The sequence below is a fragment of the Cyanistes caeruleus genome, chromosome 2 (genome assembly GCF_971803275.1).
Source record: "Cyanistes caeruleus chromosome 2, bCyaCae1.hap1.1, whole genome shotgun sequence".
Taxonomy (NCBI): Eukaryota; Metazoa; Chordata; class Aves; order Passeriformes; family Paridae; genus Cyanistes; species Cyanistes caeruleus.
In genome coordinates this window covers 102715969-102741294 of record NC_141702.1, presented here as the reverse complement: position 1 = coordinate 102741294, position 25326 = coordinate 102715969, and the positions used below count along the sequence as shown (strand labels likewise).

The 25326-nt window shown below is 47.7% G+C and overlaps 1 protein-coding gene across 4 annotated transcripts; it reads right to left on the bottom strand.

Annotated features, from left to right (window-relative positions):
• Window positions 1–349: 349 nt before the first annotated feature.
• Window positions 350–25046, bottom strand: CAPN2 (calpain 2). Of its 4 annotated transcripts, XM_086878849.1 has the most exons (21): window positions 23076–23342; window positions 22282–22351; window positions 16147–16265; window positions 15638–15771; window positions 14606–14774; window positions 12634–12717; window positions 11108–11193; window positions 10400–10474; window positions 10022–10182; window positions 9532–9701; window positions 8938–8949; window positions 7199–7410; window positions 6388–6424; window positions 5687–5752; window positions 5135–5192; window positions 4086–4150; window positions 2882–2950; window positions 2475–2553; window positions 2148–2264; window positions 1691–1749; window positions 350–1069 (listed from the first exon to the last, which is right to left on the bottom strand). In XM_086878849.1, exons 1-21 carry the CDS (start codon window positions 23310–23312, stop codon window positions 1046–1048), a joined length of 2103 nt encoding a protein of 700 aa, XP_086734975.1. In that variant the 5' UTR covers window positions 23313–23342; the 3' UTR covers window positions 350–1045. The 4 variants fall into 4 exon arrangements, with proteins under 4 accessions (XP_086734975.1, XP_086734976.1, XP_086734973.1 ...); XM_086878850.1 differs by lacking the exons at window positions 8938–8949; window positions 23076–23342 and adding an exon at window positions 24195–25009 and having other exon boundaries at window positions 9520–9701; XM_086878847.1 differs by lacking the exon at window positions 8938–8949 and having other exon boundaries at window positions 9520–9701.
• Window positions 25047–25326: the final 280 nt, after the last annotated feature.

Below are 25326 nucleotides of genomic sequence, written 5' to 3'. Positions count from 1 at the left end.
GGAAGAAATAGTTTGCAAGGAGGACACAATTCCTCAGGTGGGGAAACTAAAGGCAGCAGCAATTGCCTCATGGTCACAGCCTCTGATTTCAACAGGCTGGCTGTGGGGTATGTAGTATCAATTATCTATCTTAGAAACCTTTAGCTGTTCAAGCATTAATCTTTTAAAGTATCAGCTTATCTAACGTTTCATTAACTGCCACACATCCACAATTAGCTCCAGCATGCTGGTTTTCACCTTTGAAAGGCAGGAGCTTCTGCTCCTGAAAGCAAAAGCTCTGCATGATGATCTGTCTCTAAGGGGGGGAAAAAAAGTGCTTATTTTTAGCAGAAATAACAGTCTGGCAAACTTTATTTCTACTATTTTTATTGAAATACTTTCTCGTATTTCAGAGGAGGATAAATACAATACAGGAAATCAAGATTCCACCTGAAAGCATGGGCTTTCTCTTGGAACAATCTTCTTGTCAACAGCCTCCTGCTCCAGGTTCACTTCAGGCTCAATGCTCACTCTAGTCAAAGATGCACTTGCTACTCAAATTCTTTAAAGATTATTTAACTAGAATAGTGCTGGGGCTTGACACAAAGCATACAAGGAACCCCCATCTGTGAGTTCAGGTGTTTAGTTATGCAATGCTACCTCTTTCCCAATTTCACATATGCAAGATGTTGTTCAAAAAGCAACTTTTTAAAACCAGATTGTTAAGCTATAATGAGCTTTCCTTCCTGAAGTCATGTAAAACAATCCTTAAATACAAAGATATTAGCAAAGCAGTATTTTCAAACCTTGCACTGAGGTTTGATACTAAATTAAAGCCTTTGGCCAGAGGCTATATATGATAGTTGGCACAGATTGTCAGACCCATAAAAATGAGGTTGCAGGTTCTTCTGTGGAAGTAGAATGCTTTTCTTCTTGTGACTGCGTGCAAAAATCTGCTTGCTCTGTGTGAGTTAAGGCACATTCATGTTTGGATATTACTTGTATGTAGCTCGATTATCTTCACCTGATCATGCTCTTGTTGAGGTCTCAGGCTGCTGCCAGTGGCTCAAATGACAGTAAAGCACAGCCACTGTAACAAGAGAGAGAGGAAAACAAGGTTAAATTTAGTAAAAAGACACATAGCAAGCATGTATAGTCACATTTCTAGCATACAGTCAGCCTGTTGTTACAAAAGTAATTTTAGGATCTTTCCTGAGCAATTTAAATTTATATCTCATTTAGATCAGTTTTGGGATTCTTAGGTTCAGAAATGTTATGTTCAGGTAATAAGCAAGTCAAACACATGTAGGGGAGTACTTTTCTCCAAACTTAGTCCTTTCTACAGGGCACACACGGGACAGAAATAAGCAGATGTGAGCAAAACCATCAGACCTGCACCTACATTTTGCTCTGTTGACAGAAAAAGCAGGGAAGAAGCCAAAATTACTGCCAGCAAAGGTATAAAGGGCTTCTGGTAGGTAGCCTTGTCTGTTAAGAAAATAAGTTGTGATGTAGGTACATTTTTGAAAGGTAACCTTTCTAAGGCTGCTTATAAATACTCAAGGTGGATAAATCCAGCACAAATATGAGTATTTAAAACCAGCCATCCTCAGTCAGAATGGAGCAGAACAGACTCTACATTACACACACACCCCTCACTTTTCCCTCCAAAATGTAAACAAATGTTTTAGAGCTAAATTAAATTACTTACATTAACAAGGTTCAATTCTATTGTCCCACTTTTCTCAGTGTCCAGTTTTCTAAACATTTCTATGGTGGGAGAGAGATGACAGACAAGGGTAAATACAAGAACTAATTTGAAATTCTTCCCTTTCCTTGTGCTTCAGGATCAATAAGGAATTTAGTCCCAGAATCTAAAACTTGACAGTGGCATACACCCCAAGTCAGAAAGGGCCAGTCTAAAATCATTGTGCAGGAGCAAGACTGAACATTTTAAATTGTCTGCTATTTTTTAATCAGAGTTGTTTGCAGGGAAGACTGACTGTGGTTCAGCAGCCTGGCCTGTAAGACATTCCTGGCTTTAGGAGAAGCCAGATTAATATCTGAGGTTTGAATTTGTCTGAACCCCTGATCCTGGGCTTGTGGAGAGTTATCCTGCTGAAATCACAAGGCAGCAGAGCCTGTCTGGTTACTAAGCCTGTACTCACTGAACAAGGTTTCGAGCCAAATCAAACAGCGCACGAAGTTATCAAAGTCAATGATGAGATTCTCATCAGCAAAACGAGCCACGATGACCTGGTGTAGCTGGCAGTTCAGTTTGAACCCTGAAAAGACAATGCCAAGGACTTAGAAGACTGCATTTCCAAAGAGTAAACACAGATACAAAATGAAATGCCTCATCTTGCATGGTGGCAGGAGGGGAAGGCTCCAGAGTGCCCAAAATTCAGTAAGTTAAGATGGGACTGTTTGGCTCTGAGCATCTCTCAACCCAGCTTGAAACTGATGGAATCCTATAGATAGATCAATATAAATACCTGCTGTTTCCAGTGCCCTCCTCATCTCATATGAGTTCATGGTACCCGATCGATCCACATCAATTTCTCTGTAAATTTTCTGCAAAACACAAAGTGAAACCTTGACAGTAATTCAGACTGTGGTTTGGCTTCTGGCAGAAATGAAACATTTTGAAATGCAGCCTGCATGTTTCTTAAAACACTTTGCAGCATTGGTCTGACAGACTTGGTACTTACATCCATTTTTTTCTAAAAGTGGCTTTAAAAAGTTTTTTTAGTGCAGCAGCCAGAGCAGATAAAGAGAAAACCTGGGGGGCTGCAGACACACAGTCCCTGCTCTGGGAAAGGTGACTGTGCTCACTGTATGGCACCAATCAGTCTACAGCCAGTCTACGTGTGATTGTTCTCCCAAAGGGGTTGTGTCTTACCTGGTATTTCTGAATCTTTGTCCAGAGGGTGTGGAACTCCTTCAGTCCCAGTTTGCCACTCCCATCATTCTTCTCTGAGTTAAGGAAGTTTCTTCAGAGGGAAGAAAAAGGGGTTTCCTCTCCCTCTGCTGGGTTTACTTGCACGGGCAGTTGTGACTTAATATATTGCAAACATAAAAGGGATTCAAGTCCTCTCAGAAGGAGAGGACTTGTATTCATCCTGTTGAATACACAATTGTTGTCCAAGATTTCTTTTTAAATCATTAAGATAATTAATTTAAATCATGACCCCTGAGGCCATGATCACTGAGTTCACAAGTTCTTTCTGCACCCCTGATGCAGATGTCTTTGCACTACAAGTGTAAATGAGCCAGGGTGATGCCATTTTGTTCTGCACAGTGGGTTCAACACCTGCAGTTACTGGCACACAAGTCCTGGGTCTGGATTAGAACCAGGGAAAGCTGCAGCCAAGCCTGCTATTTGGAGACCTTCAGCTCTTGAGCAAACAGCTAACAAAAGAACCTGGTCATGGCACTGCTCCCAAAACCTGCCAAGGAGTCCTGATGGACTGCTGTATTTTGCACCAAATTATAGAAGAGTATCACCTTGTGTTGGTAATTTTCCCTTTCTCCAACTCTGCAATTCAACTCCCACTGCACAGAGAAGGTGAACAGCTATTCTTAGACCTGATCCTTCCTCCTACACTTTTACCCATGTTCATTCTTAGGAGCAAAAACTCCTAAAATCCTACATACTTTTTGCTTCCTATATGGCATGCCAAAACAAAACACTCTATTTGTTCTCCTCATTTTCCATTTGCTATGTCCCCATGGCTTTGTGATGCTTTTATCAACTCCAGCCAGATAAGAGAGGTGAAACAACTCATGGCCATCCTCACCATGCTGAGAGCCAGGTGCCTTTTCCCAGCACAAACATCACTTTGTCCCCAGTGAAACCAGAACACCCAACAGCTGGGAAGGCTTCCAAGCAGACTTTGATAATGGATTTTCCCATTGCCTGGTGGGATTACACGTGTGAACAACAATAACAAGGGAGTGGCTTTTTCAGGGGAGTCAGGGTAAAGCCAGCTTCTCCACCTCAGGAGCCATTAGCACACCAGGATGGACCCACCAGGGAGCAAGGGCAGCTCACCTGCTTCAGCACAGGAAGGGGAATATTATCTCGGAAGAGCTTTAAAGGATACATCTAACAGGTCAACCATTATTTTGCATGTCTCAATACTAAAGCCATCAGATTTAATATCTTGGCCTGTGAAGAAAGGGCGAAAGACAGGGTTATCACTGCATGCTGTACCACAGCACCTCCCTAAACAGCTCATGAGCTCTCCAACCAGCCTTTATTTGCTTCCAGCGGTGCCGTGCTTTGAGCTGACCAAGAGGCTTTGGGTGCAAGTGAGCTGGGATGTGTCCCCAGGCAAACAGCCCGAGAAGTCTGGTTTGTAGGCGTGCTACAGGAGTAAGAGACAGAGACAAAAGCTTTCCTGCTCTTGCTGTCTACCTGCAAAGTGGACTTCTGTGGACAATGTGGACTTCCAGCTTATGGAGGTCAGCAGGAGGTGGCTTCATGAAAGGCTGAACATGAAGCCAAGCTCGGCAGCCAGCAACAGCCCATTGCTGATTACTGGCTGCTGCACACAGACATACAGCACAGTCCTGACCATCTGATAAGATTTCACTTTGGAAATTAAAGAAACACTTATTTCTCTAAGCACTTGCTTCTTGAACACTGTTTAATGGGAAGGAAAATAATGCAGAGCCAAGCTAGGAATCTCTTCACAGGACAAGAAGCCCAGAGTTTCAAAGTTTCTCCTTCTCTTTAGGGACACCCCAGACCACTGACTGAGCTACTGCTTGAATCACTCCTGGGTGGTTCAATACTAAAACAGCAGCAATACCTCTCTTGATTATTATCAAGGATTACTCAAATCCATCCATCTTCCTGGCAGCCAATTCCCAGTGGCAGATGCTGGGATAAAAGACACCCATCTGTACCCTGCCAAAGCACACATCCTGTGAAACACCTTCTGGGCTGGCACAGCCCCATCGTTTCTGCAGCCCTCTGAGGCAGCAGAGAGAGCACATGGTCGTGGCCATATGGGGAACCAAGCAGCAGGTCTGGGGCAGAGCCCAGGTTCTGACCCTGTCCAGGTCACTGGTGCCCTCTGTGCTCCCATGGCCATGGTGGAAACCTGCTGGTGGCCATCTGAAGCTGCTGTTGGAGGAAGGCACTTACGTTTAGCCAGGATTTTATTCAAGATGCTGCGCAGTTCGAAGGCGGAGATCTCTGCATCCTGTGCAAAAGAGGAAAACAGATTTTCCACCGTGAGCTGCGGACACCATCTGCAGCCTCTGATTCCTTTGGGCAAGCTGGCCAATATCAAACACCCCTTTGAGTTCAGTTCCCTTGAATGGAAGCAAGTGGGAAGCTCTCCCCACCTGCCATTCCCTGGAGCACCACCACTTCCCAGAGATCAGCGTACCCAGCAGCAGGGTGTGCCCGAGGCAAGAGCAGCCTGGGGAGAAGGCCCAGCCCAGCCATATGCTCTGCCCAAGGCCAGAATTCTGGCCCTGCAGAGATAAAAGTCAAGCCCACAGTTCAAAAGGAGCAGAGATTGTTCACCAGGAGGGCTCACAATCTGCAGTGGAAGCAGGTGGGTGACTGCACAGATTCCGGGATGCGCAATTGAGAGCTGACTCTGCACAAGAGCTGAACTCTCCTGGGGGAGGCATCTCTCTTACCCACTCACCCATGATGCCAGAAAGATATTACCAGAAAAGCACTCACATTTCCTGCTAGCTGCCCAAAAAGCTTTTTAAAGCTGGGTTCGATGTCATCTTCACTGATCTCAGTCTAAAAGACAGAAACAGAGAATGTCAAAAGGCAAAAGGGGAAAAGTTTCTGCCTGAGAAAGACTTAATACATTTCCTTGCCCTTGGTAAAAAATTCAAATGGCAAGGTTGAAGGCACAAAGTGGTTTTTACTATGATTTTATTCAGTTTGATTTTCAGATGCACCTCAAAATACTGGCATTGTAAATGCTGGGAAAAACACCCACTACACATGGGGTAGCTGCATTGGTAGGCAAAGCATCTCCAGCTCCAGCAAGACTAAACATATGGTGAGCCACTAGTTACTCCTGGAAGCATTACATGCAGAAAGAGCCCTGCTGCTGAAAACTGCACTCTGGACTCCTGGAGAGCAAAGGGAATTTCCTGTGGCTCCAGTTAACTCTTCAGAGTGTACCTCTGCCTAGGAAGTCCAAGTTCTAGATAAAGGACAGCACTTGTTTCCATTACATTCCTGATTATATTTCCATTTTCTTGACACCCAGCTGTGGATATTGAAAACACTTTTCCCATTTTCCCGAAGTAGGACAACATTTCTTCATAATGCCTATAGACGATATCGCCCTGAACAGGGAACAGGAACTCCAACCCCCCCTTGCAACAAAATTATCTCAATTTAAAATATTTAATTTGATGTACCTCATCAAAATTGCCTTCAATTTCATCATCTATCACCCTAGAAAGAGAAAGAAATCAGTGTTTAGATTTTAATACTTTAAAATATGGAAATAACAATGAACATTCAAAAATTACTCAGAAATTAATTAGAAATTAAGTAATTAATAAGAAATTACTCAAAGATTAATCAGCTATGGACACTGCTTAGCACAGTGAAAGTGGTCATTTGCCAGCTATGGCAACAAGGGTTTGAAAAGACAATACAAATTGTGCAATGTCCTGCAGAGCCACAGGCAGGATTTTGGGCCTCACATAATGCTTTGGGTCACTGCCTACTTAGCACAGGACCAGGTTCTTGGGTACAAATCCAACTTTGTCTATTCATTTCTTCTTTGAAACAGCAAAAAAATGAGAGCCCTGAAGTAATTCTGATGTGTCTGATGCTGTCCCCCAGGTGCTGAGGGAGCACCAGACCTACAGATGGTGCCCAAACACCCCTAAGGGCCCATCAAAAGCTGAATATGTCCTCACACAACAAACATCCCGGGTTTCTCACTGCTGCAGGAATGTCCAGCAAAATATTACAGGATGGAGAAAGGTTTTTGTTTGCTTTGAATCAGGGCAACTCAATACAAAAGACCCCACACCCCTTCCTCAGGCTTTAGCCCAGCTGCTCTTCAAGATGTGACATGTCTAAGACATTAGACATTTTTAAATTTAAATTTAATTAAATAGTAATAGGGATAACAAAACAAATAAAAATAACAAAACCAATAATAATAATCTTCCCTGCATGCCCACTGCTGTAATATGATCACCAAAAGCTACCTACGTGGAGTTTGCATTTTTTTCAGAGAAGACTCTCAGGCAGAAGTCCCCATTTTTGTTGGGTTCAAAGGTGGACGGCACGATGATGTATTCTCCTGCAGGGAGCTTGAACCGGTTCAGCACCTCCCGAAGGTTGATGAAGGTGTTGGATTTTTCCCGGGCTTTGTTGGTCAGGAAGAAGTTTTTGCTCAGATGAATATTTGTCTGGCCAGAAAACTTAGAAAAAGCAAAGAGAGGGAAAAAACCCCACTGCAGTCTGCATCTGTTTACATTTACAAATTAAAAATATCATAGATATGTCACTCATCTATGTCTGGGGAAAAGAAAATAAAAAAAAAATAAAAGAAAAAAGATGTCAGTTTGACAGAACTGAAAAATAAGAGAAAGGGGGTGGGACTCCTGAGATGTGGCTGCAAATGCATTTTGCAGATCATTGCAATAAATCATTCAGGTCATGCATTTGCTCATGCAGATGATGATGGGTGGCTGAAGACATTGGGAAAACTCTGCCACCAATAATTTTTTTTTTAAATTGAGATGACACATGAGCCATGTCCCTCTGGTCCCCAGAGCTGGTGCCACCTGCAGCTCAGCTCTGCCTCTGAGGTCAGGCTGCCTGTGAGCAGAGCCTGCTCATGGAGGGCTCCAAGAATAAAACAAAACAAAATAATGAAATAATATTTGGAGTGTAACATCTAGTGGAAGGTGTCCCTGCCCATGGCAGGGGTCTGGAACTTTCTTTAGTTTCTGGATGATCTTTAAGGTCCCCTCCAACCCAAACCATTCAATGATTCTGTGACCTTCCAGAATGGGGTCTTTTTTTGCAGGGGTCCTTTGCTGGGCTGTTTCAGCCGTAGAAGCCAACTCCAGGAATGTGCATCTCTCAGAAACCTCCTCCTTCCTGTCCTCCCAGATTTTTAAGAATGAAGAAAGAATTTAAAAAACCTGTCAGACCTGCTGCATAGTAGGAGACAAAATTCCACCTTTTGGGGGGAAAAGTCATGGGACTGTAGCTAGAATAATTTTTCTTATGAAAATGAGTTTTTTTAACCTGTAGGGTGAGTGACAGAGCACTGCTAAGACATTAAAAAAGTACATAAGAAATTTAATTAGCCAGTAGCCCCGTTCCTTTTGCTGATGAAACCATACTTTACATAAAAGCCTCTCATTTGGGCACAGCCTCAGCAGCCACAGGATGTCCCTGCTGCCTTGCACAGACCCTCACAGGGACAGGAAACCCAGTAATGGGTTCAGTCCTTCCTCTGAGGAGCAGGAGCTCAGAGGCATTGCTGCATTGCCACCCCTCTGTGACCCCCAGGGTGTACTGTTAGCTGCCTGCAGGTAGAAATAGAGAGAAATCAAAACAGGTAATGCTTAGGGAAATGAACATAAACACCTCCTTGGACTATTATTCATGAGGCAAACATGAGCTTTGTGCAAACCTGGAAAAAGCAGCTGAAGAGAGGTGAAGAGAGCAGGGAGAGAAAGTGTGGGGCTGGGCTGGGAGAAGAGCCACAGAAGAGCTGCTTTGGGGAATTTCTGCAGCACTGAGCACCCTTATCCCAGTCCAGGACACTCTGAAAATGCAGTGTGGGCTCAGGGCCCCTTCCAGAATAAATGGCCTCTAACTGTAGACTGTGCAGCCATGTTGTCCTGCAATGGAGTAGGATCCTCTGAACCTCTTCTTCCTGCCAGCCACTGAGCCCCAACTCTGCACCTCGACCACCAACCCATGCCACATACCTCTGGGGGCACCTGCAAGAAGAAAAGGAGAGAGTTATTTGCTTGCTGAATGGCACTTCCATCTTGTTTTCACCATTACTTAGAAAGGACATCCACATTCTTGAACAAAAAACAACAAAAAAGCCAACACCAAAAAGAAAAAAATACTTGGCTTGAGGGGAAGGTGGGTGCTGGGCACATCACGCAAGGCCGAGTGCTGGCTCAGCTCCCAGCTCCATCCCTGAGGCAGGTGAGGCTCACCTGGGGCAGCGTGGGCACAGCCTGGCACAGCCTGGCTGGTTGTGGCTTCCTGCTGAATCTTCTGCCTGCAGCCCACCCTGATTTTTATTGTAGGCTCAATTTCTCTACTATTCCTCCCCATCTCCTCTTTCACACTCCTGCCTCTCTGACCCCTCTATCATCTGGAGAAGAGACAGGGGCTAAGCAAGACAATAATGCAGCTTTTTGTTTCTTTATGGCCTCCTTGCTGCAGCTGCTGTCCAACTCAACCCATCTGAGTTTGGATGGAAAGCCCAGCATGGGAACTGCCCTATCCCATTTATAGGGGGAATGATTTTTCTTTTTCCTCCCACGTTCCTGCACAGCTTTCCTTGCCTCATAGATCGCAAAGCCGATGGTGTGCATGTCCTCCCCCATCTTCCTCTGCTTCCGACGGTGCTTCTGGATCAGCCCAACGAGGAAAGTGCAGCCCCTCTCAGGATCATCGGGGTCCTCATCCTCTTCCTCCAGCTTGATCAAATACTGTGGATTTGTCCAGAAAGTGTCTGGGAAGTGAATTTAAGCAAACTGCTCAGAGGCTTCTTCAACAGCAACAGTGATGATGTTTGAACATGTCAGCTAGGACAGATGTGGCTCTGACTGCCAAACTCAGCTGTGAGAAGAGAAAACCAATGCCCTGCCCTGCCCACTCCCACCCCAGCCTTTACAACCACAGCTGACCCTCATCAGGGAACCACATTTCCCAGTCACCTGCACTTTTTGGAGATCAGTCCTAGATATCCCATCAGCCATCCCAAACCATCTCCTGGAAGCTCCCAGAGAAAGTACAAGTGGACAAGTAAAAGGTTTCTCCGTTTTTTCTTACTTGGGTAATTCCTGCAGCCCCCTGCAGTGGCTCCTCGCCTCCAGTTCCCATCCAGCTTCAGCAGGCTCCACTTCTTGTACCTGTCACTTGCCAGGGTGTCTGGAGTCAGGTTGCAGATCTCCAGGCGGGAGTAATGCCTCAGGAAGTCATTGAACGCCATCCTGTGGGAGGCAATGCCACTGGCAATGTCTCCTCAGGAGGGACAGGTTTTCCATACCTTGTCCATCCTCCCTCCCTGTCACTGTGGTTTAGCACTATGGTTTGGGGTGAATTTGCACGCTCTTCTTGGAGAGCACACTGGGAGAGGTTACTTTGCATGAATAAAAGCAGAGCAGTTGACATTCCCTTCTGCTGGAATGGGAGCCCAGTGACACTCACCAAAACTCCCCATCTTCATGTCTCCTGGTCAGTCGCTCCCGCACCTCAGGGTCAACACCACTCCAGTTTGGGCAGCTGGAAGAGAACCCCACATCAACTACCACGGGAAAGGTGAAACCCTAATGTGGCTTTTCTGGCACAAGATCTAACTTTCAGCAGATCCAGAATTCTCAAACCACTGCAGAATTAAAAAGAGATGCACCTGGCACATAAAATACCTCACGTCTCAAATATCCAAGGGAAGGATGAGAAACAGAGTGTTATTTTTAGAAAGTGCTAATGCCTGGACTGAGACAGAAAAAGGAAGTCAGAATAAAAACTGCCCAGCCACAGGAGTGAGTAAACTCCAGCTTTGATGGCTAACAGCAGAAATGGATTTTAAAACCCTTTTAGAAAGTGAGTTTTCAGAAGCTCACCACTGAATCCAGGCTGGTAAATAAGCAGAAACTACCGGGAGCTTTCTAGGGTTCACCAACCAAACCACTGCATCTTACACAAAGACTGGAATTTGCATGAGAGGCACCACATCCTGTGATGGCTAGGAGGGAGATGACAGTGAGGGGATGCTTCTCTCTGAAACAGTTCCATGTGACACCACATCCAGACAGGAGTTACAGAGGAATTTCAGGTAGGAAACACAAAAGCACAGAAACATGACTGCACCCCTGCAGGAAAGGGCTACTGGCAGCAAGGAAGCCATTGACTCACTTGTCATTCCATTTCCCAGTCCACTCCACTTCACCCCAGGGGTTTCGGATTCTGATCAGCTTCTGCATTGCTCCTCGGAAGTTCACCTGATGGGATCAGAAGTTATGGAGAGTTACCAGGGACTCAGCACCACACTCCTTCCCTCATCTTCTACAGTAATTAAAAACACAACAGAGCAAGTATCTCAGTTCTAGGCATGACAACATGCACACATCTGCTCCAAAAGACATAAGTCCAGCTGATTCTGAGTGAACTGCACACAACCAGGCTTGTCCAGACAAGTTTTACAAGCATGCACAAACCAAAGCCCGTGAAAACCAAAATGTCTGATTTGTGCTGCTAAAAAATCACCTTTGATAGGATTGCAAGCAAGGGGAATGTAAAACTGCTATACAAAAGCCAAAAAGCAGGTACAGAGATATTTCTCAAAGTCATTGCTTAGATATAAACTGTCTCTTCACATTCAAATGCCTTTTTACCCCCCTGCTTATATATAAGAGGAGCCTGTTACGACAGCCAGAACACTCAGACTGGCCACAACCCCTCTGACCACACCAGTGCCCCACAGAGCAGCAGCCTCAGCCCCTCCTCTTGCCATCTGCTGGTCTCTGCAAACACCCAGAGGCCAGGCCAAGCCAGCTGTGAGAGCTCCAGTGGGAGCACCACTGCTTCTGGGGAGCACACAGCACCCACGTGAGGCAGGAGCTGGTGCACCTCTGCAGCCTGAAGCCAAGAAAGCTGCAGAGCAGCAGCACAGTCCAGAGATGACACCCCAGCTGAACTACCCTCACAGAGTTTGCACAGACCTCCAAAGGAACAGCCTGGCTAAATCATGCCTGCTTGTGAATGAAGGTGAACAAACTCCCTCTTCCTGGCTTTTGCTGTGAGGAGAAGACCAAATGCACACCCACAAACCAGCACAGCACATCAGCAGCTCTTTACCCCTCACCCTGAGCTTTCAGGAATTATTTTGGAAACAATTATCAGTGAGCTAACCAAGAATCCACTGCACACATGGAAGGAGGCCATGATCTGCTTCCTTGGTTTTGTCTTGCCTTCCCCAGTCACCTGCTCTTGGGCAGGCCCCTTGTGTTTGAGCACCAAGCCCAGCTGAAAGGTGCTGTTCAGCAGGCACTTCAGGGACAACAACACATGATTTTTTTTTTGCTAGGGACACTTCTTGCTGTGCTTCTAAGGTACAAAGTGTGGCCTGCTGTACAGAGCTGCACTGAAGGGCCTGGTCACCAGCAGAGGGTAGCATGCCCTCTGCACAGAGCTGCTCACCACCCTGCTCAGTGGGAAATAGCCATGCTTATGGAAAAACAGGGTTTTTTTTTTGGTCAAACACCCAGAAAGGCAAATCTGTGTTTATCCAAAACATACCATCTAATTAAGCATTCCTTCAGAAGGAAGAGACTCAAAACCCAATTCAGTAAAACAGGTGACACTTAAGAATTTGCAGGGTTGAAGATGGGTTTGTGGTTGCCACACACAAAAGCTGCTGCACCTTGGGGTGGCACACCTACCTCCTCTGCCCCGGTGACCGAGTAGGCATGTCCCTTCACCAGCTTCTGGGAGGTGACAGCTTCTGTTTCTGCAGCACTGGTGATCTGGAGGAGCAAAGGACATCAGTGATTGCAGCTTCCCACGGACAGGGGATCCAACAGAACAAAGCTTCCCCCTCCAGCTGTGCTCTGATCTCACTGTGAGGCTGCAAGAGTGGCTGAGCTGCTGCACCAAGGCAACAAGTGTGACAGAGCAGGGAGAGGGGACAGCAGCACACGTGGTGGTGCTGGAACCCCAGGGACCATGTTCGTGCCATGGGTGCACATCAGAAGCCTGGCACTGCAGCAAAGTTCCCTCCTGGCTCCAAAACACTTGTGTGGTGCAGCCACTCTTGTGCATCTCCAAAGGGGATACACTGGATAAATTCCATATTCTCAAGGGACCAGGAGAAAAATGGAGTGACCAGCCTGAAGCTACACTGGGATCACACTCAGGTCCAGCAAATTTCAGGGTCAAAACATCCCCTTCAGCTCCAAAGCAGGGTGGGAGGTTCCCCTCCCTTTCCCCAGCTCTGCAGCAAGGGAAGAGACTGAACTTTGGATGCCATCCATACCTGAAGGCACATCCCCTCTCAATTTTTCACAGCCATTGCTTGGGCAGTCTGGCCTTTAAACATTGCAGAGAAAAGTCACTTATTGCCAGACAGCAAATGTTTAACCACCTATGAAACATGTGGCTGTCACTGTCTTTCCACCATTTCAGAAGTGTGTGACCTTTAAACAATATTTGAAGCTTAAACAAACAAAGAGGATTGGATTGAGCAGGCAGGATTCCTGATGTCAATTCATAGCCTATTACTGCCCCTCAGCACACTCTCCATTTAATGCAAAATCTCTGTGTCCCTATTTCTCTTGCAGATGAGAAGGAAAGATTTTACAAGTTGGTTTTTTTTTTTTTTTTTGAAGGATAAACTCAGCAACAGTTAATTTACACTACAGAAAGTGCCAGCACTTATCAACAACATAATATATTTACTCTCCTCCCCAACCACCCAAGGGATTTGTATCAGTCTGGGGCAAAAATCCAGATGTCAGATTCTTATCTAAATGCAAACAAGTAAAACAGGCCTTGAAAATATCATGAAGTCAAATTGACATTAACCAAGCACTTTTCCTGCTGTGAAGCTTCCCTCTCCTGGGACTCCAATTTAACTTGAAAAATGGGAGGAAACATTTACATTTATATTATGAATGGAGTTTTTGTAAACAATTTACCTTCCCTTTAGACATAACTAACATGCAATCTCATTTGGGAGGAGGGTGATTACCACAATAACAATACTTAGATTCATTTCAGTAAGGCTAAAAGCAATGTTGAATCCTTGAAGGCAGGGCCAAAGCTCCTCTTTCCCATCTGGGTCCAGCTTCAGACAGTGTGTCTTCCCATAAAACCTTTTAAAGGTCTGGCAACAGTCCGAGACTCTCTGCTTCAAGCACAGAGCCCAGATCTTTTGGGAACATTTTAGGTACAACTTGTGCAACAAAAAGGCTGCAGCAAGGATGGACATTGTCACCTCTGAGCACCTGACTGCAGGAGCCATTAGCAGCAGCTCTCTGTCCAAACCCTCTTAGCCTGTGCCATCCTGCTGCCAAGCTAAGGCTTTCTTAGGAACACAGATGTGCATCAGGACCCCATACAGGTTCTCTGTGTGGTTCATTACCATGAACCTACTAAACAGCAGAAGGTCTCATGGAAGAGGCACAAGGGAACGAGCTTTTTACATGAACTAAAGATGTTTTGTTTCAGCCTAACCCCCACGAAGAGCACATGCTTGGGTCACATTTGTGGGTCAAATCCTTCAGGCACAAGGCAGAGCAGGGAACCATAGGCAGAGGGGACTGGCATCCTGTGTGCAGCTCCTGCGGGTGCAGCAGAGGTCCACCCCCAGCCTGTGTGCACGGCAAGAACCCAGAAATAAACCTGCTAACTCACATCAATGGAGCAGCCAAGGAGAGAGCCTTTCTGGAGTGCCTTCTGAATGATTTTGAAGAGGTTGGGGGGTGGCTTCTGCAGCTCATACCATTCTGCAATGCCACCGGTGAAGTCCTCGAAGCCTTCGGTGGTGCTGCCACCAGAGAGGGACTCATATGATCCGTTCAGCCTGCACAAAATGGGAGACAGACACAACCATCAGGTTCCCTGTTCTCCTCTTCTCTCACACACACAGCCATCAGGCTCTCTGTTCTCATCTTCCTTCAGGAGAGGCAATCAATGTGCCAGCTGTCACGGCATTTCTGCTTTCAGGAGCATTACAGCAGCTACAAACGTGACCCTCAGCTTTGCTTCTTAGACCTCTGTACTTGGAAAGCCCAGCATCAAATATTACACAATCATGCATACACCTTGCAGGTTCAGTCACACCAATGACAGGAACCATGAACAATATCTGAAGAAAAAATAATATATTAAAAAAAAATTAAGACCAAACAATTTGCCTCTTTAGTTCTACTAAAGAGTTTAGTTTAGAATCTTTAAATCCCTTTATGGGTCTGATTTTCAGCAGATCTAAATTTCTTAAGTCAATTCAAAATAGTAGAACTAGAGGACAGAATTCCTCTCTGGCCAACCCAAAAATGGAGATTCAGGTATGAGCACGGAACACAGACATGGGCACATGGACTGATGTGCTTTGCGCACTGAAGCACTGCAGCTGCCAAGCCTTCAGAAGTGCATAGAGCACATGAAATGGAACTTCCCAGGCCCTGGTGACAGCAGATTGCTCCAGGAACAGCTTCACCATGAGATGCAAGAGCTACTTTTCTTGGCTGGCAACAAATCCAATGCTTTTGGCTCCTTGTCTTAGGCACCCGTCAACAACGCTGTAGCAAAGGAGCCATTGTGGGGATCTCCAGAAGCTGCAAAGGCTAATGAGCAGACTGACACTTTAATGCACAGCATCCATGCAGTTGAGGATGCTATGGAGAAGCAGGGATGTGAGTGGGGGGAAGCCTGGCCCTGACTCACTTGGCGTAGGCCTTCTCCAGCAGCGCGCTCCAGAACTCGCTGCCCTCCGCCGAGTGCACGAAGAGCAGCTCCCCGTTCTTGGTGGGCAGCCTGTCGTCCACCACCACGTCCACCCACTCCCCATACTGCCAGAACTGAGGGAAAGAGAGCACAAACATCCATCACCACCTCATGCTGTGCACTCCTGTCACCAGGACATTTATCTTTGAACGGCAATTTCCCTGGGAGAAAAGTAATCCCTGTCGCAGCCAGCTTTACCCACCCTGTTCAGGGATGCACATATTCAGCTGGCTCTTCTCAGGGAGGAAGGACCACAAAGGCAGCCCTTGCTCCCAGATCTTTGATTAATGGCCTTGTTCCTTCCACCACCCTTTTTAGATGTCTCCTTTTTTTCTCTCTGGCTCTTTGACATCCCACAGAGCCATGCCAGGAAAGATCACACACGGATCACACATAGCCAGCCACACTGGCTCCTGCCCAATAAGAGGAAAAGGTTGTTTTCCACATACCTGGAAGTGGAAAATTCCTGCATAGTTATCCTGGAAGCTCTGGTCTTTGGGAACAACACGGGCCAGAATCTCTTCATTCAAGGTGAGAGAAGCAATGGCTGCCAAGAGCCAACAGTCCCCTGTAAAAAGAAAAGGAAAACAAAGCCCAAACCAGTCAGCATTTATTATTCAAACTTTAGTTTTTGCACTGCATGAGGATTGTGCATTATAACCAACAATTCCCTCAGCTGAGATAGGATGATCCTTCCCATCACTTCATCTCTGAGACAGATCAAATATATATGAACGCAAATACTCTCCAGATCTAGGCAAGTGTTTCCTCAAGACTAAAGTCATAAAAAAAAGTCAAAGCAGGCTTTTTCTGACCTACCACCACAGTTATCACCCATTCTGGCGCTGTTGGAAAGAAAGCTTAATATTCAGTTGAGTGCCTGCATGATAGGAAGCAGCGCAGAGAAGAGGCAAAGAGCCTGTGGGCACACACAGGTACTTAGGGGTGCAATTTCTCCTCAAAGGGACAGTGTTTTCTCAGGCACAGGCTGCATTCTTTTCCCTTCCCCATGTTCAATAAACATGTTGCCTTGCTATCCAGGGACTTGTCCTGTGGGTAAGCTCCGTTTAAGGTCTCTTGCTATCCTCCCTGCAAACAGGAGCTCCTTTCACCTTACACATCTCTGGAGGCTCTTGCTCGAGGCCTCTCTGTTTAGTCCCATGTCTGGTCTCCAGCACAGTCACAGAGAGGCAGGAAAGGCCTGAAGGCAGGCACTGTTTCCCAGTCCCACACACCTCCTCATCCTGCCTGGGATGGAGCCAACACCCACCAGGCTGCACACCACAGGCTGCCTGGACAGTGTTTTTCACACCGTCTCCAGCCACGCAGAGGGAGGAAGAGACTTCAGCTCTATAAACATTACACCTCTACTTTCTGTAATTCTTTTCAGAGCCCAGTTTTACTTTATCAGAGCAGTTACCCTTCTGCTCAGCCACGGCCTCCTGCAGCCCATTTGTGCGGTGGTTGGAGATTTAGAGACCCAGGTGATCCCCTGAGTGCCACAGCCCGACACAAAACTCCTTGTTACCTTTACCAGATCTGCTGTTCCCCTGCTCTGTGAGCAGAGGGCCGTGGGTATTGCACCTGAGATCCCACAAAAGAGTCCTGCAGGACTGCAGGTTCAGTGTGTGAACCTGCCACAGCTGTCAGCAGACAGAAGCCAGCAAAGCAGCAGTGCCTACACAGCCACCTCTCTCCCAGGGGAAAAGGCTCAAAAGCTTGTGGGTGAGAAGCTGGGATCCAAATGGGAGAAAGTCTCAGGGTGAATTAATTCTAAAGCAGCCCTCGAGGTCCACCCTCAGGCCCAAATCCATCACTGCTCAGACAACAGCAGCAGGAGCACGGATAACCTGCAGCTCTCTCCAGGCTGCCCTTGCTTTGCATGGCTGACCCCAGCAGTAGCTCCGTGAAATCTGTCTGTCCCACACATCTTCTCACATCTCAGGAAAGGTAGAGGGGAAATTACAGAATAATTTCAAAACCTAAGGTTCTTGTCCTGCTTCACAGCCCAGAGGGGAAGAACATAAAACTTTCCCTTCAGTCCTGCCTCTGGCTGCTTGTTCAGCAATGGAAAATTCAGCATGTCAGAGACATTTTTAAACAGGAAAGTCACCTTGCTATTCTCCTGTGACAGGCTATGAAGCAATGATGAAATTCCCCTCCCTTCTCTGTCACAGCACATCCATCTCGCCCTGCAAAGTGGTGACTCCTCTCACTGCCTCCTTCAAGGAGCTGAGACCCTCTTCCCTGGGACCTGCATCCAGAGGTAGCAAAGGCATTTGCTGCGAAAGACAGGGCCAGGAGGAAAGAGTCTGGCTCAGAGGGCAGCTGTCACACCATTCTTCCCAAAAAATATTGGTATTTCTATTCCATACCCTGGGCAGGGGCTGGGCAGGCAGGGAGCAGCACAGGCAGAACAAATGAACAACTCAAATGGCAACAGCAGCTCAGGAAGGCTTGTCCAAGAAGCTGATCAGGCCTCCAGATTATGAACATACACTTTAATGCTGTAACACATCTTTGAGTCATGCTTCCCCTGGAGGTAAGAAGCACGGAAATTCAAGGAGAAACTCCCTCCAGAGGACCTCCACACCCACAAGCAGAATTTGTAAAGAATTTCCTTTACTTTCTAGCTGTCCCATCAAGGCAGACTGAAATCACAGCCTGTTGTAAAATCTCTCAGTTGAACTTTATACTGGTTTCTAACAAGAACTTGGAGTCAAGCAAAAATCTTAACTCTGACAACTTTGGGCAAGGTCTTGAGGTTTAAAGGCAGCTGCAGCATATATGGATGTCTATCTTTTGGTTTCCACTCCTAAAAGCACTCAGTAGCCAGGATATCATCTCTTCCTTTGTGAGCAGCCATCACTAAAAGCACACCTGATAATTCAGACCCTGGAGGAGAACAGATCTTGTGATTATACCTGGAATTCTAGCCTGCACTAAGCAAGCCTGAGCAAGGTCATTACCAAATAATCTGAACTTCCAGAACTGATGCTTCTGTAAAGTTCTTGACAGTGATTTTCCTTTGATAGGGAAGAAAAGTCCAAGGAGAGGCTGACAGACAGGTTGCTCAGAGTCTGAAAGGAGTGTTACCAAGGCTACATTAATCATAAATAATTTTTGTAAATGAACAGTAGGCAGAACAAGGTTATCAGAAAAGGGAATATTATCAGGCTGTGAGTTTATCTATAACACATATTAACAAGAAGCGCTATTATTTGTTCTGTCATGCTTACTTTTTCTTGCTTTCAATGTTTTATTGTATTTGTTATTTCCATATACCCATCTCTGCATTTACCTAATCTCCAGCTGTAACAAGAATGTTAGGAAAAAAAAAAAAAGTAATTGCAAGGTGAGCATAAATAGCCGTAAGGGCTTAAAATTAGCCATTCTGGAAAGAAAAGACAAAACACACCCATCAAATGCCTGAAGGGCTGTAAGCAAAAGGCACCTCCTCTGGTCACTGCACAGCTCATGTAAGAGTATGGGGTAAAAGGGAAAATGTACATTCTGCCAGTCACAGACTCATCATTGTTTTAAACCAGTCTTAGATTAACAGCTACTGAATATATTCATATTAACACCAAGGCACTCCAGAAAGTTTTATGGTTACAAACACAAGGCTGTGGCAACCCACTGGCAGTAGAGTGGCTGCCAGCATGAGAAAACCATGGGACTGATTTTCTAAATCCAACCTATTCAATTTGTTATTTTTTCACACATTTGTTATGTAAGGAGGAGACACCTGCATCCAAACAGCAGCTGGGAGATCCTGTGCTGTTTACACCCCAGTGTTGTGATACCATGGTGACATCTATTACAAAAAAAAGGTGGTTAAGGGTGAACCAGGCTTCTCTGGCTTCAGATCCTCCCCTCAGCTGTAATGAGTCACCACATCTCATGTGCTGCCATTCGGAACCAAATACCATCACTGACTTTGCAGATCTGATACTGCAAAACCAACTCCAAATACTCGCCTTCAAAAGTTTCTCCTAAGGAAAAAATCCACGAAACAACAACAAAACCCAACAAAAACAAACCAAAACAAAAAAACCCTCCCAAGGCCAGAATAAAGGATAATCCAAATCCCAAGGGGCAGAACTTTGGTGTCTGGAGAACCTTTTCTGCACTGATGATCAGCTATGCCTTATATGCATCAGTTTCTTATAGTCCAGGTCAAAAGCAATGAAACAAATTCTTTGCACCAGGCCAAAGACTCCTGAGCTAGAAGAAACTCTGCTCCTTAGCTGAGCTGTTTGGTAACACATTCCCTGTCAAGAAGCTGCCATGCAGATGTGATGAGTCTGTGAGCTCTGGATGCCTCATCTGTCCCTGCAGTACTCCCAGATGTTCTGAAGGGCTCAGCAACTGAGCAGTGGAACTTCCCATGGGCACAGGTCTGCTGCTTTTTGATCAAGCCTTTTGGGGGATAAATGAGACTACAAAAGCTTCCTATAGAAAAGAAGCAGCATAATAAAATGTACAGGTTTTCAAAAGTACTTGACATCTTCCACTGTAATCTTCTCTATAACATCCTAAAATGTGACAGGACATGAACATTCAAAGTAAATACAAAGTTCAAGTAAATGGAAGCTTAAGCAAATTTATCAGTACAAATGCTGGTGTCAGATAGGGCAGTGGAAAAAAAAAAATTAAAAAAAGCATTTTTACAGTGCATCTGCCAGCCCCATTGGGAAAGAAGTGAAAGAGCAGAGAATCCATCCAGGCTCTTAGGAACTCAGTGGCTACATAGAGATAAGATCAAAAGCATCTAATTTTTAATCAACAATTGCCACACAATACCAAAATCCTGCCCAGATTCATGAGAAGACAGCCAGGAGGGTCATCACAGTACTTAGTGATGGTGAAAAAGGAGATACAAACAAGAACACTGACAGCCTCTGATTCAGATATAGTCAGGAGGTACAAAAATACCAGCTGTGAGTCATTTCATATCCTCTGGTGATCCCATACAAGCCCATGAGAACATCTGACTGCTCCAAAGACCACTAGGGCAGCAAATGCTTTCATTAATTTAAAAGAATTTGGTATTAGCAACAGCAATTTCACAACTTGAAAATGAAGCTTCAAATCTTTCATGCTCTTGCTGCCACAGCATCTGGAGAGAAAAGCTGGAAAAGCAGAAGGCAGAAAACAACTAAGTGACTCCAGAAAACAGCATCTCTACAGAAATGCCAGATGTTGAAATGACATTACAGTAAACTTTAATTTCGATTTGAAGAACTTCTTACCATAAAGTTTCACAGTAAAAAGAGATAACAGATGTCTGGCAAGTGTGTTAAAGCACTGGGACACGCTTCATGCCAAACCAGTGATGGTGGGAGACATGGTATTGGGTGGAGAGAGCACAGGAAGGAAGCTGGTGACATGGCAACAACCTAAGGTACAACAGGGCCTAACCCACACCACCAATGGTACTGGGGCATGAGGAGAACAAAGCTCATAATCTAAGTATTTTTACTGTCACGGATTTTTTATACTAATTGTGTCTGGTTGTCAAAGCACCAACCTAAAAAACTTCTGAATGAGAACATAAGCACAAAATATAAGCTTCTCTGCCTGTTACATTTTTGGACACGAACCCACAAATAGCAGCAGTGGGACTAGAAGCTAAGAAGTCACAGTGTGGTGAATATTGGAAAGCAAACAAACAGAACTTGGTTCCTTTGCCAACTGCAGCAGCACAGTACAGCTTGTATTAGTCATGTTTCCTGCATAAGAGCTTTCTCTCAACCGTGCTGTCTGTCTAATCTAAAATCCTCTCACTACAGCTATGGCATAGGAACCTGCTGCTTTCACTTCACTTTATTTCTTCTCCTCATATCTCTGCAGACATCCTCCACCTGAAACCCCTTCCGTCAGGCTAGGCAGGAGAGGCTTCCAGATGGGGACAGCTGTGCACTCCCAGCCAGGCTAAGCCATTTGTCCCCCACTGTCCCCTGGCACTTCCCTGCAGCCCCCAGAGCTCCCCTGGAGAGCCCCACCAAGGGGCTGCCATTGCACAGACTGAGCAGAAACCATGGCAAAAGCAGAGGGCTCACAGGCTGGCCCATCCCTCCTGAAACACCCCAGTTTTGTCTTCCTCAAGAGCTGGCAGCTGGCAGGAAAACCCCCATACAACTTCTTTTCTCTCTACAGCATCTCCCCAGGTTTCAGGAGGTTCCTCCTGCTCGGCAGAATTCTTTCCCACTTGGGAAAAAGAAGTCCTGCTATGCACACAAGTGCTCTTCCAAGCAAGCTGCTAAAGGCAGAAATGAGTCAGGCTGCTGTCAGGCAGAGGGATGTGAACGTGGAAGGAACTGGCCACGATCAGAAAAGCCATCAGGAAACCCGTGTGTGTGCCACCCCTGTCTGGTGCACGCAGAAAGGCTGTGCTCAGTGGCCGCACACACGGTCCCCACCTGCAAATGCCAAGGAAAGGTGAGAAAGGTCGGATTTGATATGAAGGGAGGCGGTAGGATGCAAAAGGGGGTATTTACAGAGTGAGTTACAGCCACGTGGAAACCGTGTTGTCCCGGGGCAGCACCACATGGAAAGCTCAGTTTGTGCCCCCGCCTTACCTAGCGCCCCTTGGCAGATGTCCGTGCGAGTGGCTCCGCCGGCTATGAACTGGGGGCTGGAGCACAGCTCCTGGGAACAAAACAAACCTTGCATTACACCGCAGGTAAGGCAGGGAACAAGGCCCCACTTGCAGCGAATTAACCAAACCATGGAGCAGAGCGGATGAAGGCCACAGGGACGGAGCAGGGCAGGAACGGGTGCGGGCACACCGAGCGCAGTGAGAACGGAGCCGGGGAGCAAAGCTCGTGTGCAGCCACCTCACTTCACAGGCCGTGCCAGGAGGTGCGCTGCTTCTCACACGAGCACACACCGCCCTGCCATTACCTCTCCACCACTGACTACACCGAGGTCTTTCAGAGGTGCCCCGGAGTCCACCCGGCCCCATGGCTCCCATGGCTGGCAGGGCTGCTTCGGGAATAAACCACACGCTGCTCAACTCGTGGCTCTGCTGAGGGAAAGAGTTACGGGAGGAGACGGCCCCAAGCGCCACCCAAAGCGATCTGTCCGCACGGAGTGCTGTGGATGGAGAGGAGAAGGGCTTTTGGGATTTGTTTGTTCCCCAGGCGGAGCGGATGGCTGCCGGCCTGTCCCCGGAGCGAAGCGGAGCCCCGGAGCCCCGCGGCTGCACCGAGCGGCTCTGCAGCGCGGGGAGGGCTCGCACCGCGCCCGCCCCTCCAACCCACCCAAATTTACGGCGTGGGAGGAAGGAGAAAAGCTGGGTGACGCTGTGGAACGACGCTCCCGGGAATCGATGCTACCGGGGATCCCCCCCACCCCTGCCCCGCCGCCCTACCGTGGGTCTGCGCCAGACGACGCCCTGTGTCTTGTGCGAGCGGGGCCCCAGCTCCCGGTAGCCGAGGGCGGCGGGGCCGGCGGGGAAGGAGGGGTCCTGGAAGAGCCGCCCCCCCTGCAGGCACTCCTGGCGCAGCGGCTCAAAGCGCTGCCCCAGGTAGGGCACGGCGCGGTCGTGCTGCCCCGCGCCCGCCGCCACCGCCCGCTCCTTGGCCAGCGCCTCCGCCATCCCCGCCATCGCCGCCACGGCACAGCCCGGCACGGCACAGCCCGGCACGGCACAGCCCGGCACAGCCCCACCCGGCACGGCACAGCCCGGCACCGCCCCGCCCGGCACGGCACAGCCCGGCACGGCACAGCCCGGCACAGCCCCGCCCGGCACCGCCCCGCCCGGCACAGCCCCGCCCGGCACGGCACAGCCCGGCACCGCCCCGCCCGGCACGGCACAGCCCGGCACGGCACAGCCCGCCCGGCACAGCACAGCCCGGCACCGCCCCGCCCGGCACGGCACAGCCCGGCACGGCACAGCCCGGCACGGCACAGCCCGGCACGGCACAGCCCCGCACCGCCCCGCCCGGCACGGCACAGCCCGGCACGGCACAGCCCGGCACAGCCCGGCCCCGCCCCGCCCGGCACGGCACAGCCCGGCACGGCACGGCACAGCCCGGCACGGCACAGCCCGGCCCCGCCTGCCATCCCTCCCCTCCGCCGGCAGCCACGCCACCGCCCGGCACCGCCTCAACTCCCTGTGTCCCGCCGGTGGAGAAACTTCACCCTCCCGGTCCCTCCAGCTCCTGGCCCCGCGTGGAAACATCTCTGCCTCACTGGGCACCTCATCAGCTTCACACCCGCGCCATCCCTGGCTCCCCTATTGCCACGTGTAAAGTCGGTATTTTCCGTGTAAAAACCAGAACGATCCATATCAATTCGCTACGTTTAGACAAAACAAACAAACAAACAAACAACAAAACAAGAGGAAAACCTAGTATGGCTCAAACATCCCGCTATAGTGCGCCTGTATCCCATGTTGTCACCTTGTCATAACTTTGAACATTGCAGAGATCGCTTACAGCTTGATTTGCTGGTGGTCACTTGTTTTGCCACTGCCACATGGACCCACCTGCGCTCCCTGCACAGCCCAAACACAAACAGCGAGTTCCCCCAGAGTTTTCCCGAAACACACACACACACACGGTGTGGGGGAAGAGAGAGTCTCCATTTCAGCAGTGAGTTGCTGCCAAGAATGGCTGAAACGCTGCTGCTGGCACCCGTGTAGAACAGCAATCCTCCGAGGGAGAATTCAAACCATTTCTTTCATATTTTAGCTCTGACTCAGGACGTGCTGGTGCCAGGCAGTGCTCCCAGCACACAGAGGCTGTGAGCCCTTCGTGCTGCACCCACCGCCCACGGTGGCCGCCCAGCTGCCCTGGAAGGACAGGCTCCTCTTCTTGCACATGATTTTCCAAGTCCTGGATGCACGAAAGAGTGGTTTGGAGCCATCCTATCTGACTAAAATGAACACTATTGCTTGAAAAGTGCTTAAAACCCCTTAAATTACCAGCAGTCCCGTTTGCTGAGATGTGGTGGGAAGTTTTCCTTCCTTGCTGGTACATGGTGCTCCACTGTGTGCCACTGTCCGTTTGCTTGCTAGTTTTGCACTTTCATCATCTATTATTCCTCTTCCTAAGCTCAGCACAGGTCCTACTTGCACAGTTCATGGGAAGCCATTGCCATTAAAGAGGAAAAAGAGCTAAGCATTGCTCATTCAGTTCGCAGTGTAGCCCCCAAAATCTTTTTGAAGTTGGATACGAATGTTCTGAGCACCACCTGTCTGTGTAGATCATGGGCATGCAAGAAAACAGCCCTGATACCACCTGGTTGTCTAAACCTGGCAAGGCACAGCCCAACTTTACTTTGATGATGCCTCCTGCCCCCTACAGGTCAGAAGGGCTCTCTTTATAAAGGGAATAATGGTATTTTTGGCATTTTAGCATTTTTAGCAGCACATGTGAAATCAATCACACGTGGAGAGCTGGAAGCTGCTCCTGCTGTAGGCTGTGTGCACTCAGCTGAGGGTGTGCCTTTAGCCAAGGTGTCCAGCATGGCTGTGCTGAAGCTCCAGTAGGACACAGAGTGGCACTGGAGGATGGTTTTGCTCAGCTATTTACATTTGTTAAGCACTGCTGAGTTATCTCACAGGCAAGACCCTCACCTGGAGACAGCATCTCACCACCTGGGAGTTTAACTTACTG